General features: G+C 35.0%; 1 protein-coding gene across 4 annotated transcripts in view; it reads right to left on the reverse strand.

The window, feature by feature from the left end:
• The window catches only part of FER (FER tyrosine kinase), a 161,984-nt gene that overhangs the window by 74,826 nt on the left and 72,916 nt on the right, over positions 1–14,242 (reverse strand). For 3 of the 4 annotated variants that reach the window (XM_048292938.1, XM_048292939.1, XM_048292937.1), the window contains exons 11-12: positions 7,613–7,705; positions 1,086–1,289 (exon numbers count right to left, since the gene is read on the reverse strand). In XM_048292938.1, the coding sequence (XP_048148895.1) occupies positions 1,086–1,289; positions 7,613–7,705 (297 nt within the window). The remainder of the gene's footprint in view (positions 1–1,085; positions 1,290–7,612; positions 7,706–14,242) is intronic. The other variant, XM_048292940.1, reaches the window with a different exon arrangement.

Here is a 14,242-nt window from a genome sequence, read left to right on the forward strand (position 1 = left end):
TGTTACTTCTACAAGGAAAATTCTAGGTGAGAACTAATGAACACTCTCCAGCATGACAAGTATCTATAATCATTAAATCCTAGAGAAGCATTCCAGCCTCTCTGAAGTTTGAAAAATATCACTGCCTCTCATTAAAAGGAAATAAACCAGGTACACAATATTGAGTTACCCCAGGCATGTTGCATCATCTGGGGATTCAGACTGAAATTCCCTCAGTGTAAATATCATTATGCGATTAAATTTGAGAATTTTTCTGTATGTGGGAAACTTTATTACAAGAGGCTGAAAAGACACCACTACTGAATCAAAACTGAGAATGATTTGCTGCAATTTCATACGTCAAGAAAAAATTCTAGTAATGTTATGGCAACTGGCACATTTCGTATAAGTTTAAAATTCTGCAAGGTAAAAAGAAAAATACATACATTAAAAAAACCAAGCAATGCATTAACAAGAATAAAAAGAAATACACTGCATAAAGGCAGATAGTAACTAATATATTGTTAATTAAGTTATCAATTTTTCCTTAGTCAGAGCAACAAGGGGGTCAGCTCTGGTCCTTAGAAGCATGCACACTGCGCAACATCCGAAGTGTTTGTGTTATACTGAACAAAACAATAACCACAGGACTAAAAAGAACATAAGCATCTCAAGTCCAATTGGGCTCCAATTCTCATCTGTATAAAAACCAATAGAGATTATTTTCTTCTCCATGGCTGTTTCCATTTTTCAGGAAGATTCAGTGTGATCTTTACAGTCTGAACTAAAAGTAACCTAATTTGCACCAACAACGAAAATGGGTTTAAAATAACCAAATGTACATGCATAAATAAGGAGTAACAAGTTCTAGATTTCAAAACATTTATAGAAATAGCTTGGCTTTTCAATATAAGATAAAAGATATTGAATAACCTGATACTTCACATTTTTCCTTTGTTTCCCAAAATGACCTTTTCCCCTGATTCCAGCACTGATGGAAGTATTTCCAACACTTTTTCACACTTTCACAGAAAGGCTAAATCCATTTGCTATAGTAAACTATGTAGATCCTAAATTGAATATTCAGTACTATATCAGAGACGTACATCAGCATATTGTATGATAAAGTGTCTCCGTTGTCCATCTGAAAACACAGAAAGGACATATTCACCAGGTTTCCCGTGGCTCTCTCGCACCAAGAAGTCTCCTTGCTGTTTTAACAGCTCCTGGGCTTCTATTCTTGGAATTGCACCATGATACCAATCTTGCTCAGACAACGGTTTCTCAGTGGTTGAGATTACATCAAAGAACTTGGGAAAAATATTGAAGAAAAATGTTACTATATTAGTACATTTTTAAGAGTTTACTTGTACATGAAAAGTATCACAAACAACAATAATTTCTCTTTTATGTATCTAAATTATGTGTTTCAATTAACCAACAAGATCAAGGCTCTTACTTGCACAAAAGCATATTGATCACTTTCTTTTCTGTTTACCTGAAAAATCAGTATGTCAAAAGCACAAGTTTAAGGCACCATCCATAAAAACATGTAATATCTTTTATCTGGCCTGCTGTTTTTTGTAACCCATACTATCCAACTCTTTCTCACACATTCTGACATGCTATTAACAACTGAGTATTATTCATGTCTCTATCCAGACAGAAACTTCTCAAACAAAACCATAATAAGTTGACTTATACAAATCACTTGAATTGGTAAACTGTTTTCGCAGAATTTATCAATTGCATCCCAACTCAATCAATAATTATGAGACTTTTTTCCTAGCATGCACCCTGTAGTGCAGAATACACACCTGAGTGTAGTGTCCTTATGAACTCTGTTATTTTCACTACGTGGAATTGACTGCAAATGGCAACTAACAGTGGTAAGTGGAAGTTCATGAGCTTTAACCTATGATTTCACACATTAACATGCCTACATTATTTAAGAAACACTGAAGAAAACTCTGTACTTTGTCAATGACCACCTCAGATTTATTTTTTATGGGTAGGAAGGCAAGCCCCCATTTAAGCTGTATGTCATTCAAAACCACTGCCAGAGCTCATAGAAATTCTCACAGCCAGAGTGGTAAAATGCTGAACAAGTAATGCAGTACACACTGTACTGTGAGTAAAACAGGTATGTGAATGTTTCCCAGCCTCCTGAATTGCATCTACATATCAGCACGGAGACCTACACCTCAATGAAGGACAACCAAACACATGCAAACAAAGCACACCACTCAGAATTAACCTCTCCTATTGCTCTGCCCTGCTAAAAACCCAGCTTGGAGGCCACCTGCACATTTAGGGTCTTCCTCAGAAAACACTTAGATTACAACCCCTCACCTAGTCTAAAAAACACTAGGAATGATCTCAGACTTTCAGAGTGGAAATGAGCAGACCCAAGAAAGGGAATCTACTCAGAAATTTTTGTTTCCAAATATCTGCAATTCTTTAGCACTTGCATAAAGTTTTAGCTATTGAAAAATGTCTTTACTGGCTCCTGGCTGCCTAAGTTATACCTCAAAGGACTAGTTTAGTCCAGGATATTGATGGAAAGCTGGAGAACGTATCTAAGAACCTGACAGACGCTTTTGTTTTCAGACATCAACAGACAGAGAGAACCATCATGGATGAAATTCTCAAGGAGAATTTCATACCTGAGATTTGTAACAAGTACTATAACCAACAGACATCACTAGAAAGAGTGAGTGTGCTCTTCTACAGAGTCAGAGATAGGAAGGACTATGTAAGAAATAACTACAGCTTGAACACAAATTACACCGAGTTTTTAGAGGCAAAAGCTGTATTCCAAGGTTATGTGTTTATCAGCACAGTGAGCTGCTAAAAAGCAGAGATATTGATTGGCCAAGAAGGCAGTCATATCTTTCAGTTTCATCAACAGTTAAAAACCATCTCAGGTGAAAGCTGTCAGCCACTGTTAAATGACATTATGTCATTTTCTTTCACAAATTCCTAAAATAAAGACAAAAGCTTTCAAAAGGTTAGACAATGTTATTTACTTGAACATTTATTGTTCAAAGATGCTGAGCTTGACTTGAAAGAAAACCTAGATCTCTGTTATGTTCACAGCAGCAAACCCTTTAACACAGGAGCAGATTTCTACTTGAGAGGGAAAGTTTCTAAGTATAAAAGGCCAGTACAGGGTTACTAATCTACTTCATGGCCTTCACAAAACAAAGTTAAAAAAAACCCAAGCTGACATGCAATTTATTTTATAGCTTAAAAAGGAACCCACCAGACAGTAACACCTGCTTATGCACAAACAGGCTAAGGCACCATTCAGACACTCAGGATCACATCCCAAAACAAAACATCTTAAGAGCCTTTATGACAGAGAAGGAGCTTATGGAAGGAACACGGAGCATTTTAGACATAGATAACTACAGTGCCGTCTATAACTCTATCATCAATTTTCCTTCCCTTTTAAATTTGACTGAAGTATTATTTATCACTTTATATGGAAACAATGGAAATTCCACAAAGTTTTCTCTGTTGATTGTCCTTCACTTTACCTTACCTTTACTTTTTATCATATCATTGTGGTTTTTCTGATGAAGTAGGCGGCAATTATTCTTGTCTTGAGTGTTATTTGAATTATTTTTAAATTGCTTTATTTTTGTGAACAAGTCTTCTAATTCCAACATACTTTCTCTATGATACAATATTGACCCTGACTGGCTACAGAATAAAACATGGCTGAAAGCCCAGAAAAAAACAGTATCAATGCAGGATATATAACCATATTAATATTGATTTCAACTCAGTTTACCACTATTAATACTAATATTTCTACTGCATTTTATATCTAGAATTAAATGATAGGTTAGTCTTTGAGGAAAATAGAGGAAAAAAAAAAGCTACCCATGCAAAATGGAATTCCCACCTCTTTTCTTTAAACTCTACTTAAATTATCAGCCAGCAAGTTAATACGACAACTTTATATTCTAGGCCTTAATGTTTTACAATCTTATTTGGAGGATGGATCTCTTTCTCACTTGTATGTACACTTACAGAAGCACTCCATGATTCAACAGCCTAAAGGAAGAAAGACTGTTTCTAGGATTTTTGCTGTTAATCTGGCTTGAAGGTAAAAATAATTAACCAAATCGTGCACAAGGAAAGGAACTCACACTACGAATTTCTACTCTCCCGCCTTCCCCCTCTTCTTCTTTATGCCTGTTCTCTTTCCCTCAAGATTTCCATTTATTGCCATATTTTACTCATGGATTATTGGATGGGGCTGGGGTGTGTGTCTTTCTATATTTAATCACACTTTTTCTTCTATGAGGAGATGGCCTCATATACTTCATCATGATCCTCATGGATCTAGTACTGTCCTCTTTACTTATATTGAGCCCCTTTCTCTCTCTCTGTTTAACAATCCATGTTGTATGTGCTCTTCTCCAAGAGTAAAAGGAAGCAGTCCCAGCTGCTGCCCTTATTTCAAGAGAAAAACTGAGCAAACAGCAGTGTGTTATTTCTAACCCCAGAAACTTGTATATTATTCCTGCACTTGCACTACCAATTAAATAAAAATAACCGGGATGATATCTTATTACACTAATAGCATGCTCAATATTGTATTTTTGTATATATTCTGAATGCAAATGTTCAGTAGTTCCTTAGTTTCCATCTTTGAGAGAACAAAACATTTTCTCAAGATATTTTTTCTCTCACAGTGTAAAAGAGTAGCACGGACACAAATGAGAATGTAAAGCAATAAATTTAGGTTGATAATTTGAGACAATACCCTATGGACATTCCATCTCTGTGTACCTGGCTCATTCCCACATGCTAATAATATACCATCTGAAACAAGCATTAATTCCACCTATTATCCTATGAACAATAAAAAAATTATCCTGTAAACAAAAGCGGATGTTTGTGTCAAGCTCAAATATCTTGTACCAAAAAAAAATATGCAGAAGGGCAGAAGCAGGCATTCATGATGCAATTTGTTCAGACTCTTCATTCAGATTATTCACAGCATTTCATCACAGGTACATGAAAGTTACCCCCATTGCTGTGTTTCCTCTCCTCATTTGATTAAACTTATGTCTCTTGCTGTTACAGTAAATTGGCTTGCGTTTTGTCCAAGAAAAACTACGTGAATCTTTAGCTGTGTTGCTTTCTCTTCAAACTACACTCTTTTCCTGTATTACCCCTTACCTTCTCATTCTGAGAGCATATATAGAGTTTCAGTGTTAACACACAAAAACTCCTGACTGCTTTTGGAATGAGACCATTTCCCTATGACTTTTTTCAGACGACATACAAAAAATTAGTCCTCTCTAATTTATACAAACAAAATTCAATTATCTCACCAATTAAATATATTGGACAGTGTTTTTAAAATAGCACCACATTTAAAGATATTGCTCCATTTCTAAAGTTTCAATATAGGTAAAAATTAAATATTTAAAAATACTTTAAAACCTTTCAATATTTAAAACAGGTAATTTGAAAACAGGTAGGTAAGAAGACATTTTAGACCAGACTATATGAGAGGATCAGTACCAGTCCTTTCCCAAATCTGCTATGAGATCCTTTTTTGTACTGGTCTATTTAAAAAAATAACAAATTCTTTATGTATGTGAATATTACTTTATAATACATATTCAATAATTGCTTGGAATACTTTGTTGATGGATAATAAGTTTTAAGTACCAGTTTATATATTTAGCAATTAAGCATGGTTACATAATTGGCAGTGGGAAACAGCCAACCTCATTTAATAGCTAAGTAGTAATTCATGAAGCAAATTTTAGCTGTATATGTATGGTCAGCATTTCTAACATACACGAAATCGCTAAACCAAAACAAAAAGCAAAACTGAGAATTGGCTAGTTTATATATTCTAATTCTGAAGTCATTTAGGTGTCATTTAAATGACAAGTAATCAAGATTGCACTTGTTACTCATATTTTACTTTCTGATTCAAATGAACCAAGGCCAATCTTACTTCTTCCAAACATATTCCAAGGTTTCACCAATCCTATCTACCATGTATCTACAGCCAGGTTTACATCAGGTTCCATGGAATGAAAATCAGAGTGTGAAACATAGCTTATTTAATGACACTTTAAGCCAATTGAAATTTTGACATTGACTTCCCCTGATTTAATCTAAATGTTTTATTTTAATCTTCCTCCTGAGATTTTTTTTTCTCTTCCAATTTTTATCTGAAGCAGTTTTAGGTAGGTTTGTTCTGTGGTTTGTGGAAGCTTTTTGGTTTATTTTGAAGTCATAAGTTTTATAATACATTGAAATAGAGGTGAATGCTTTTTCTCACCCAGACAAAAAAACACAGGTCACAGAAATACACATTTTAATGGGTTCTTACTATGAAATGCTGCATTTTTGAAACAATTAGAAGTTTTTATAAAATGAAAATCACAATAACGTGGAGATTTTGTCTAACATCAAGGAAATTTCAGTATTTCAGCAACGTTTTTCCTGTTACTTTTCAAATGTCATACAACTTCCATGTTTTTCAGAGGAAAAGCCTTTCTATCCTAATTTTATCTCATGGTCATATTTACTTTTCCATTCCTTCATTACCATATACAATTTTCCTCTGTATACACATATGCATTTACACATATGTAATTGTTATCTCTTCAACCAATCCACCCAATATTGTCTAGCTTAAATGTGGCTTGCTGTGTCCTTTAATGGGTCCTTGGAGGCAAGCCTGCAGCGTAAAATAGAAAACCCCTTGCTTCTGAAGTTTTTGCAAGAATGCTATTTTGAGCTTATATTTTAGCAGACAAGATAACAATTAAAAAGCAATTTTAAACAGTTTTAAAAACTCTGCCCAACTTTCTTACAGGTTTTTTTTTTCCCCTTTTGCTTGTTTTTTGAGTTGTTCTTTTGGTTTGATTTTATGTTGGGAACATTAGGGTGATTGCATGTTCCACTTAAAGAAAAAAACAGGAAGAAGGTTTTCAAGTAAAATCTAATGCATCCCTAGGTAGGTGCTCAAGTATTCTAACTAATCTTGCAAGCCTCCATATGAAACAAACAAGAGGAACTGCAAAAGTAAAAGAAACAAGGAAGATTTTCCAGCAATTACAGAATTCGAACAAAAGCCAACTATACCCCGGAAATACTCAACAACCATTTTTAGTGGGGTTTTAAGCAAGATCTATAACACTTAGTTACTTAAATTGTACCAGGAGCAGTAGTAACAATATGCTTTTACACTGGAGCTTTTATAACAAACATGGTGAATACAATTATTGCAACAATTGCTAAAACATGTATGGCCATCTAACCTACTACAGATTATTATAATACAGTACATTTCAGGAAAATCAGCCTCATTGGGAAGAGTGTTCTGAACAACACAGTACCACTGTGGAAGCTGCAAAGAACATACATACTGTGATTCTCTTAAAGTGTAGCAAGTTATTCTGACATACTGTTACACCACAATATTATCCTGTGTCTTGATCAATCAGAACAGTGTTTATGTAACATTATTATAATGTAATTTTTGTCCATTCAAATGGAAATGCATGATGTTTCAAGGAAAAAAATCTTACTTAAGATGTAAAAATAACAGAATATATCACAACACTACAGTATTGGTACTACTTACTGATGATGAGCCCAACATGGATTTTGGAGACCTTATAATTCCAGCTATGGAATGACGTATAGTGTCAAATCTTGAGACTTTATCCTTCTTGTCCTAGGAGAAAGGGCAGAATCTTCAGTGAAAACAAGCAAATCTGTAGGATTTATTGGAGAATGTGCAATATAATTCTTGAATTTTACTTAAACAAGAGATAGGGGCTGAGCTTCTATTCATACAAGCCAGGAAATGTCAACATCAGCAGGATTAAGCTCAGATCAATTTAACCACTTAAAAATTCTATATTTCCTGAAATATTTTGTGCAATTATTTTAAGTATATTTTATATCCTAAAAACATGAGACATAACTCTCAGTTCTCCTGAAATACCTATCATTTTAAAGGGACAATGATTCGAAAATATATCATAAAAAACCCCCACATAGTTAAAAGCTCTACGTATGTGCATTATCCTTACTTAATACATGCTTAGGGTTTTTTCCTTTTATTAACAGGTTCTTCTATGACAACAGACTACTTCTAAATACTAGCACCCATTGGTGCAAGATACAGGAGCCATTTCTCTTCTGGCATTACTGTAAACCATAAGTGTAGCCATTGTCTGGATTTAAAATTCTGCATGAATAGGGCTCTGACTGGAACACTGAAACAGCCTTTACGCATCTCTAGTTCAGCATAAGCCAATGTAAATTCCAAGGTCTCATAAGCTGACTTAGTCCAAAGACTGTATTTTTCTTCATCTCTTACTATCAGCTCTCAAAATTAATAACAATCTTTTAAAAAAAAAAGTACTTTTAACATGGACAAAATGAGTTCATTGGTTGTAAATCAGCTTCAGAAACAGCAAAGATATTTCTATGAGTACTCACAAAGTAAATAAACTTGAAGCAGAGACACATTAACAACCTCATGCTAATTAGCTTTAGGTTAACTAAACTGTAAAAAACTGGTAATTGAGACAGACCGCAACTGTTTGCCAGTGTTACAAAGAAAAATTGCTTCCAAGTTTCTAATGTACACCTTTGATAGAAGAAACCAAAAATCTCATAATGTAATAAATGCAGTTTCAGTTTATTCCAGGACTTCCAAACAAGCAACAAAATGTATACATTCTGTACATCGTATTTAGCAGTGTTTGAAAATTATTTCCAAATACAGTTTATTCTACAAGATACAGGTTAAACATTATCTTAGCAAAATAGTGCTATTTATTTGGTAGCAAAAGTCTGCAATTTGCCCTAATTTATATGCTATTAAATAAAAGAGTGCAAAAACCAGTCAAATTGTGAAAACTCTGATGGGGAGTGTATCCATCACAGAAATACTCATTAACTATGTGCCCACTTACCCATCAATAACATTTTTATACCTTTTATCAGACTTAAGTATTGTCATATACCAAATAATTTTATTTTAATAAAACAACTGTGTGCTGAATCCTGATTTTTATTCTTATAATGCTGCTGAATTAAACTGCCTTCACAAAAAAAAAAAACCAACAAAAAACCAAAAAAAAAAAAAAAACCAACAACAAAAAAACCAAACAAACCCAAACAAAAAAACCACATTAACAACTAAGACATGAAGTCTGTACTTGCTTGCATGCTGGTTGTGGAATGATCCATTCTGCACATTTCTTCAGAAGTGAGCCATGAGATACCAATTAAATGTATACTTCTTATATAACAGGAGAAAATAAGTTACCAAAAGATGCACAAATTCTACTTCACTTCCCACAACCAAAACTCAAGAGTTTTCTTTCTAGTGGACACTAACAGCCAGCTGATCTAGTGACAACACCCAACTACAAGTAAGGTTCTACACTCACCAGTTTCTCCTGAAAAATATTATTAACAAGAGGGAACTTTTTTGACTCAAAATAACAGTCTCAAGGACTGTGCCAACTTTGATTAGCATCACTGAATGACATACAGAGGCAAACAGTCGTATTAAATAGAGTGAATATTGAAATGTGGATTTAAAGGATAAACTTTGGCTTTGTTCAAAATGTAGCACGTCCTGTTCCAACTGCAATACATTTATAAACACTATTTAGCATTTCCATGGCTCTTTCCCCTGACATACTGAAACTACTCTGTATCTTACAGCAATGAAGATTCACAATTTGTCTGCACAGCAGGCATAACCAAACATATGACAAAACACAACTGTAGCCTGTACTGAGTTTATTTATTACATTCAAGTATTTTTAGGGTAACCTAGATAAAACTAAAGAGCTGCAACAGTGGCCTTCTACTGGTATCTTTTCTGCCGTTGCCCAGCTGCAGGGTACCTTAAAAGGATCCATTAGATCTTACAGGAAACCTGTTTTTAACTCAAAATAATACAGAAATCATTATAATGGGGTTTTAAAATGCATATTAAGTATATTGTTTTTTCTAAACTAGTGTAAAACTGAAACCTAGAATATTCTTCATTTTATATGTATATATTTATGTACATGTGTGCATATAATCTTACTAGTTAAAATCAGAATGTTATTTTAAGTCTGATTTACAAAATAAAAGCAAATACACAACAGAGCTATCTTTCAGTGATCTCTCCCTAGCCACATCAAATTTTTAACCTCTCAGTCAAGCCCCTCTCAATCCAACAAAGGATTTAGTAGGTGAAAGGATTACCTCAAGCTATTATGTAAAATTTCTGAAGGAACCTAGCAGAGACACTGTGTGCTCACAAAGTCAATTATAATTACACACAATGCTCATTCCAACAGACATCATGTCACCAAACAGAACAAACATGCCAAATATGGAGTCATGACAAAAGTTTCACAGTTGTAAGACACACGACTATCAGACAAACAAACCTGAGCTAGACACTGGAAAGGAATAAGGAATTCTACTTCAGGGATGCTGTAGAGAGCATTATGGAGTAATATATTTGCTAGCATACACAAGGCAGCTACTAAAGCATATTAGCTGATTCATTTCAGTTTAAATTAATTACTTGCAGAGATATCAAGAAAATGGTAGCATGATTTCTCACTTCTTTATTTTATACAACACCAATTTCACTAGAAAGCAAACTTACCTGTGGGCCCTAATATTTTATGCAATAACTGAATTACTACAGAAAAAATTGAACTCTACCATTAAGAAGCTAGGTATGTATGAAAATACAAGCTGTCATTAGAGAACATTTTAACCTCTTCAAGCATGTTTAAACACACCTGTGTCATGAGAACACAATACAAAGAATTATGAAAAATGCATTGACTGGTATTTCCCTTTTTAGGACTAGCCATGTTTCTAATGACTCCCCACAATGAACTGAAATTAACTATGTCAAACTAGATATACCTGAGGAGGGGGATATCATCATATTTAACAATGATAAGGTGAGGGATGAGATGCCATCCCACCCACACCAGTGAAATGCACAGAACCTAAATTAGAAAGGCAGGTCAGCAGGAAAACACCTGAAAGAACACCAGGGAATTTCAGCCAGACACAAAGCCAGCTTCCCTGGGAGCCCACTGAAACATCCCTATGCTGATGCACACAGCTGGGGAGTAAACAGGAAGAACTAGAGATGTGGTCACACTTGTACGGCTATAACCCTACTGGTATCACTGAAGCATGGTGGGGCAGCTCCTGCGGAGTGCTGGAACAGAAGGATACAGGCTGTTCAGTTTTCTTTCCTTCTTAAGAGGGAAACAATTACTTCAGCTTTTTTCAAGAGATGTCACAACACAAGACAACCATTCTGACACTCTTAATTTCATTTTCCATTCTTGTCTTCTTACAAGAGACAGAAAGGAGAAATAAAGCCCAAGAACCAAAAAAGAAGGGCAGGATTCAAGTCAGTTGAAAAACACAAGTGAAGCACTTGCTATTTTACTTGAGGATTTCTTCAATTGCATCTTTATATATGACCAGAACTTGGGCTTCTGTGTTTCCTATGTTCTCTTTGGGGGATCTCGAGCAGTCTGAGGTTCTGTGTGTTCCAGTGGATTTTTCACTACAATTTATCTTCTATGGTCATGCACTGCAACTGATACTGTCTCGTGGACAACAATCTCCCATTCACCAAGCACACAGTTCTGTCACGGAACCAAATCACTGCAAATCTTAGGAGTGCCTGAGAAACAAAACAATACACCCAGCAGTGTGACACAATCAAAGAGACAGGCCAGATGAGTCATAGTCACAACAGTATTTCCAATGAACATATGCAAGACAAAGCAACAGGAAAAAAAGATTTTGCTTAAATTGAACTGCGTGATGTAAAAGCTCAGAAGAGCTTTTTAGCTGTATAAATCCAGGATTTGGGCTATATTTTAGCTGTTACTATAAAAGAAAAATAGTCTATACTCTTTTTAGAAAAGCAAAGAAGTTAAGAGGCTGGAGAGAGATCTAAGATAAAGGTAAAATAGAATTAATGCTTCTGAGGGACAGGCAAATAGTAACACTACCAATCAAAGGTGGAAGATTATCAGTAAGAGACAAAGGGCAAGGCAGAATATATTGAATATTCCTAAAACACTGGTCAGCCATGTATGTACAGTGATACAAATAAGCTCATACTCTAATACTATTCCATTCAAAGAAAAAAAAATGCCTTATGAGTCAGATGTGAACTGTCCACATGGATATAGAAGTTGAATGTGGGCTTGCAAATTAAACCACAGAACCTTCACAGGAAATTTAAATGGAATGTGATGACGACTCTCCAATTCAAAGAGAAAATGGTCTCAGAAGAAAAGCAGATTTCAATTAGATGAACATAATCAGTGATATCTAAAAGAAGAGAGTGATATCACTGTTTCTGTGATTTGACTAACTGGTCCTCAGAGATTTTGATGAAAACTATTTCGGTACAGTACAAGGGCTGTATGATAAAACCAGACAAGGAAATTCCAGCAGCTAGTGCAAATGATATGTCCAATAAAGATACAGATAAAACAGGCATACAGACAGTATCTGCCAGAGCAATTAACATTGTTTTCGTAAAGTGAATGCTAGCTTCGTTTCTTGTTTGAATATACAATTTCCTTGATGAAAAAGGTGTCTGACAACATTCATCTTAAGGCTTCAAATTTAGACAACAGGCAGAACAAGGAATATTTTTGGTTTTTTAGAAGTCAGTAGAAGTACGGTGTGAGAATGAATTTTTGTGATTTACAAGCAGGAACTCTTCAACTCTTTTGTGATTTACAAGCAGGAACTTTTCTGAAAATGATCCTCTGCATTAGTCACTTCAGTAGAGGAGATTAAGTCATTTAGGAGCAGCCCCAAAAGCATATCATAAACTTAGACTGTGCCATTAACTATGGCCGGCCTGTTGATGAGTGGATATACTAACCACAGAATCTTCATGTGTCTGTTTTATAGCTGTTAGCACTTACTGAAAGAGATGTAAATGCTGACATATTAAAATGTGAGCATACAGCAGAACATGGCCAACATCCCTAAAGTCTATGATTTTATTTCAGAAATAACACTAATCTCTTTCCTCAAAAGGTTGTTCTCTCTTTTTTTTTCTGTCCCATCCATGACAGAACCGGATATCTCAGACCACATGTAGAAAACCAGATAAAGAATCATGCTGTCTTTACCAAAAATCCCAGAGTATTTTAAAATATTAACATGGCACTCACATACAAAACCAGCTGCTGCCTGAATACAAGCTTATTACTTCAGTTGAGCAGATCATCGTTTTGGAGCCCCTTTCCAGGAATGATAATACGCATTTTCTTAGTTCACTATTGTAGATATCTAGAACTGTGCAGAGCCATGTATACATAATATAGTTATTAAAAATTTAAACACTCAAAGCTAATTAAAAATATCTCAAGTACACAGTGAAACCAATTATCTTAGCTACTCAAAAATCATTTTATGATAAGGCACCATTTTCTGTTTTAAACACAAGTAACACCTTCCAAAGCAGCAGAAATGATGCATAATTGATGTACACATATTGTAAAACACTGCACTGGATGCAAATTAATGTTCCCCATTCTGAATTGTAGGGGTTAGACTGAAAAACAAGACTTACTAGTGTGAAATTTAGTAACAGTTATATTTTCTCAGACCAAAGGCATATCCCAGACTATGCCAGTGGAGTAAGAAAAAAAGAATGACAATTCTTCAAAGCATGTCTTTGTCCTCTGAAGATCTGTAGTATAAGATCAGCCTTACTAGTTAAGATGTGATGTTTCTACATGCAACAGTCATGGAAGGATTTTCCTTCCATAATTTTCAGCTGTTTTCTGAATCTATATAACCTATTACAACCCACTGCTGTAGCAACCAGTTGCACAACTTAATTACACGTTTTTCAAGAACATGTTTGTGGGCTTGCTTTGAATCATTTGCCTACTGCGGTTATTTGATGGCCCACACATCTTGCTTCTGCAAAGAGAGAGAACAGACATTACTTCTTACTCACTTCTCCCATGTATCCTCACACCCAGTACAGAACGCATCTGTATTACACTCCACTGCATTTCTCAAGTTGGTAAAGCTCATCTAGTTACTCACTAATTCTACAGAAGCTCCTCCACATAGCTGAGCATTATTTTGTCTTTCTGAATTCTCCTAGATCAGTTTCCTAATTAAGGGAGCTGAAAACATAATTGGTTACATGAAGCCAAACTCTTCTGTG

This window comes from Corvus hawaiiensis, chromosome Z, assembly GCF_020740725.1.
Source record: "Corvus hawaiiensis isolate bCorHaw1 chromosome Z, bCorHaw1.pri.cur, whole genome shotgun sequence".
NCBI lineage: Eukaryota > Metazoa > Chordata > Aves > Passeriformes > Corvidae > Corvus > Corvus hawaiiensis.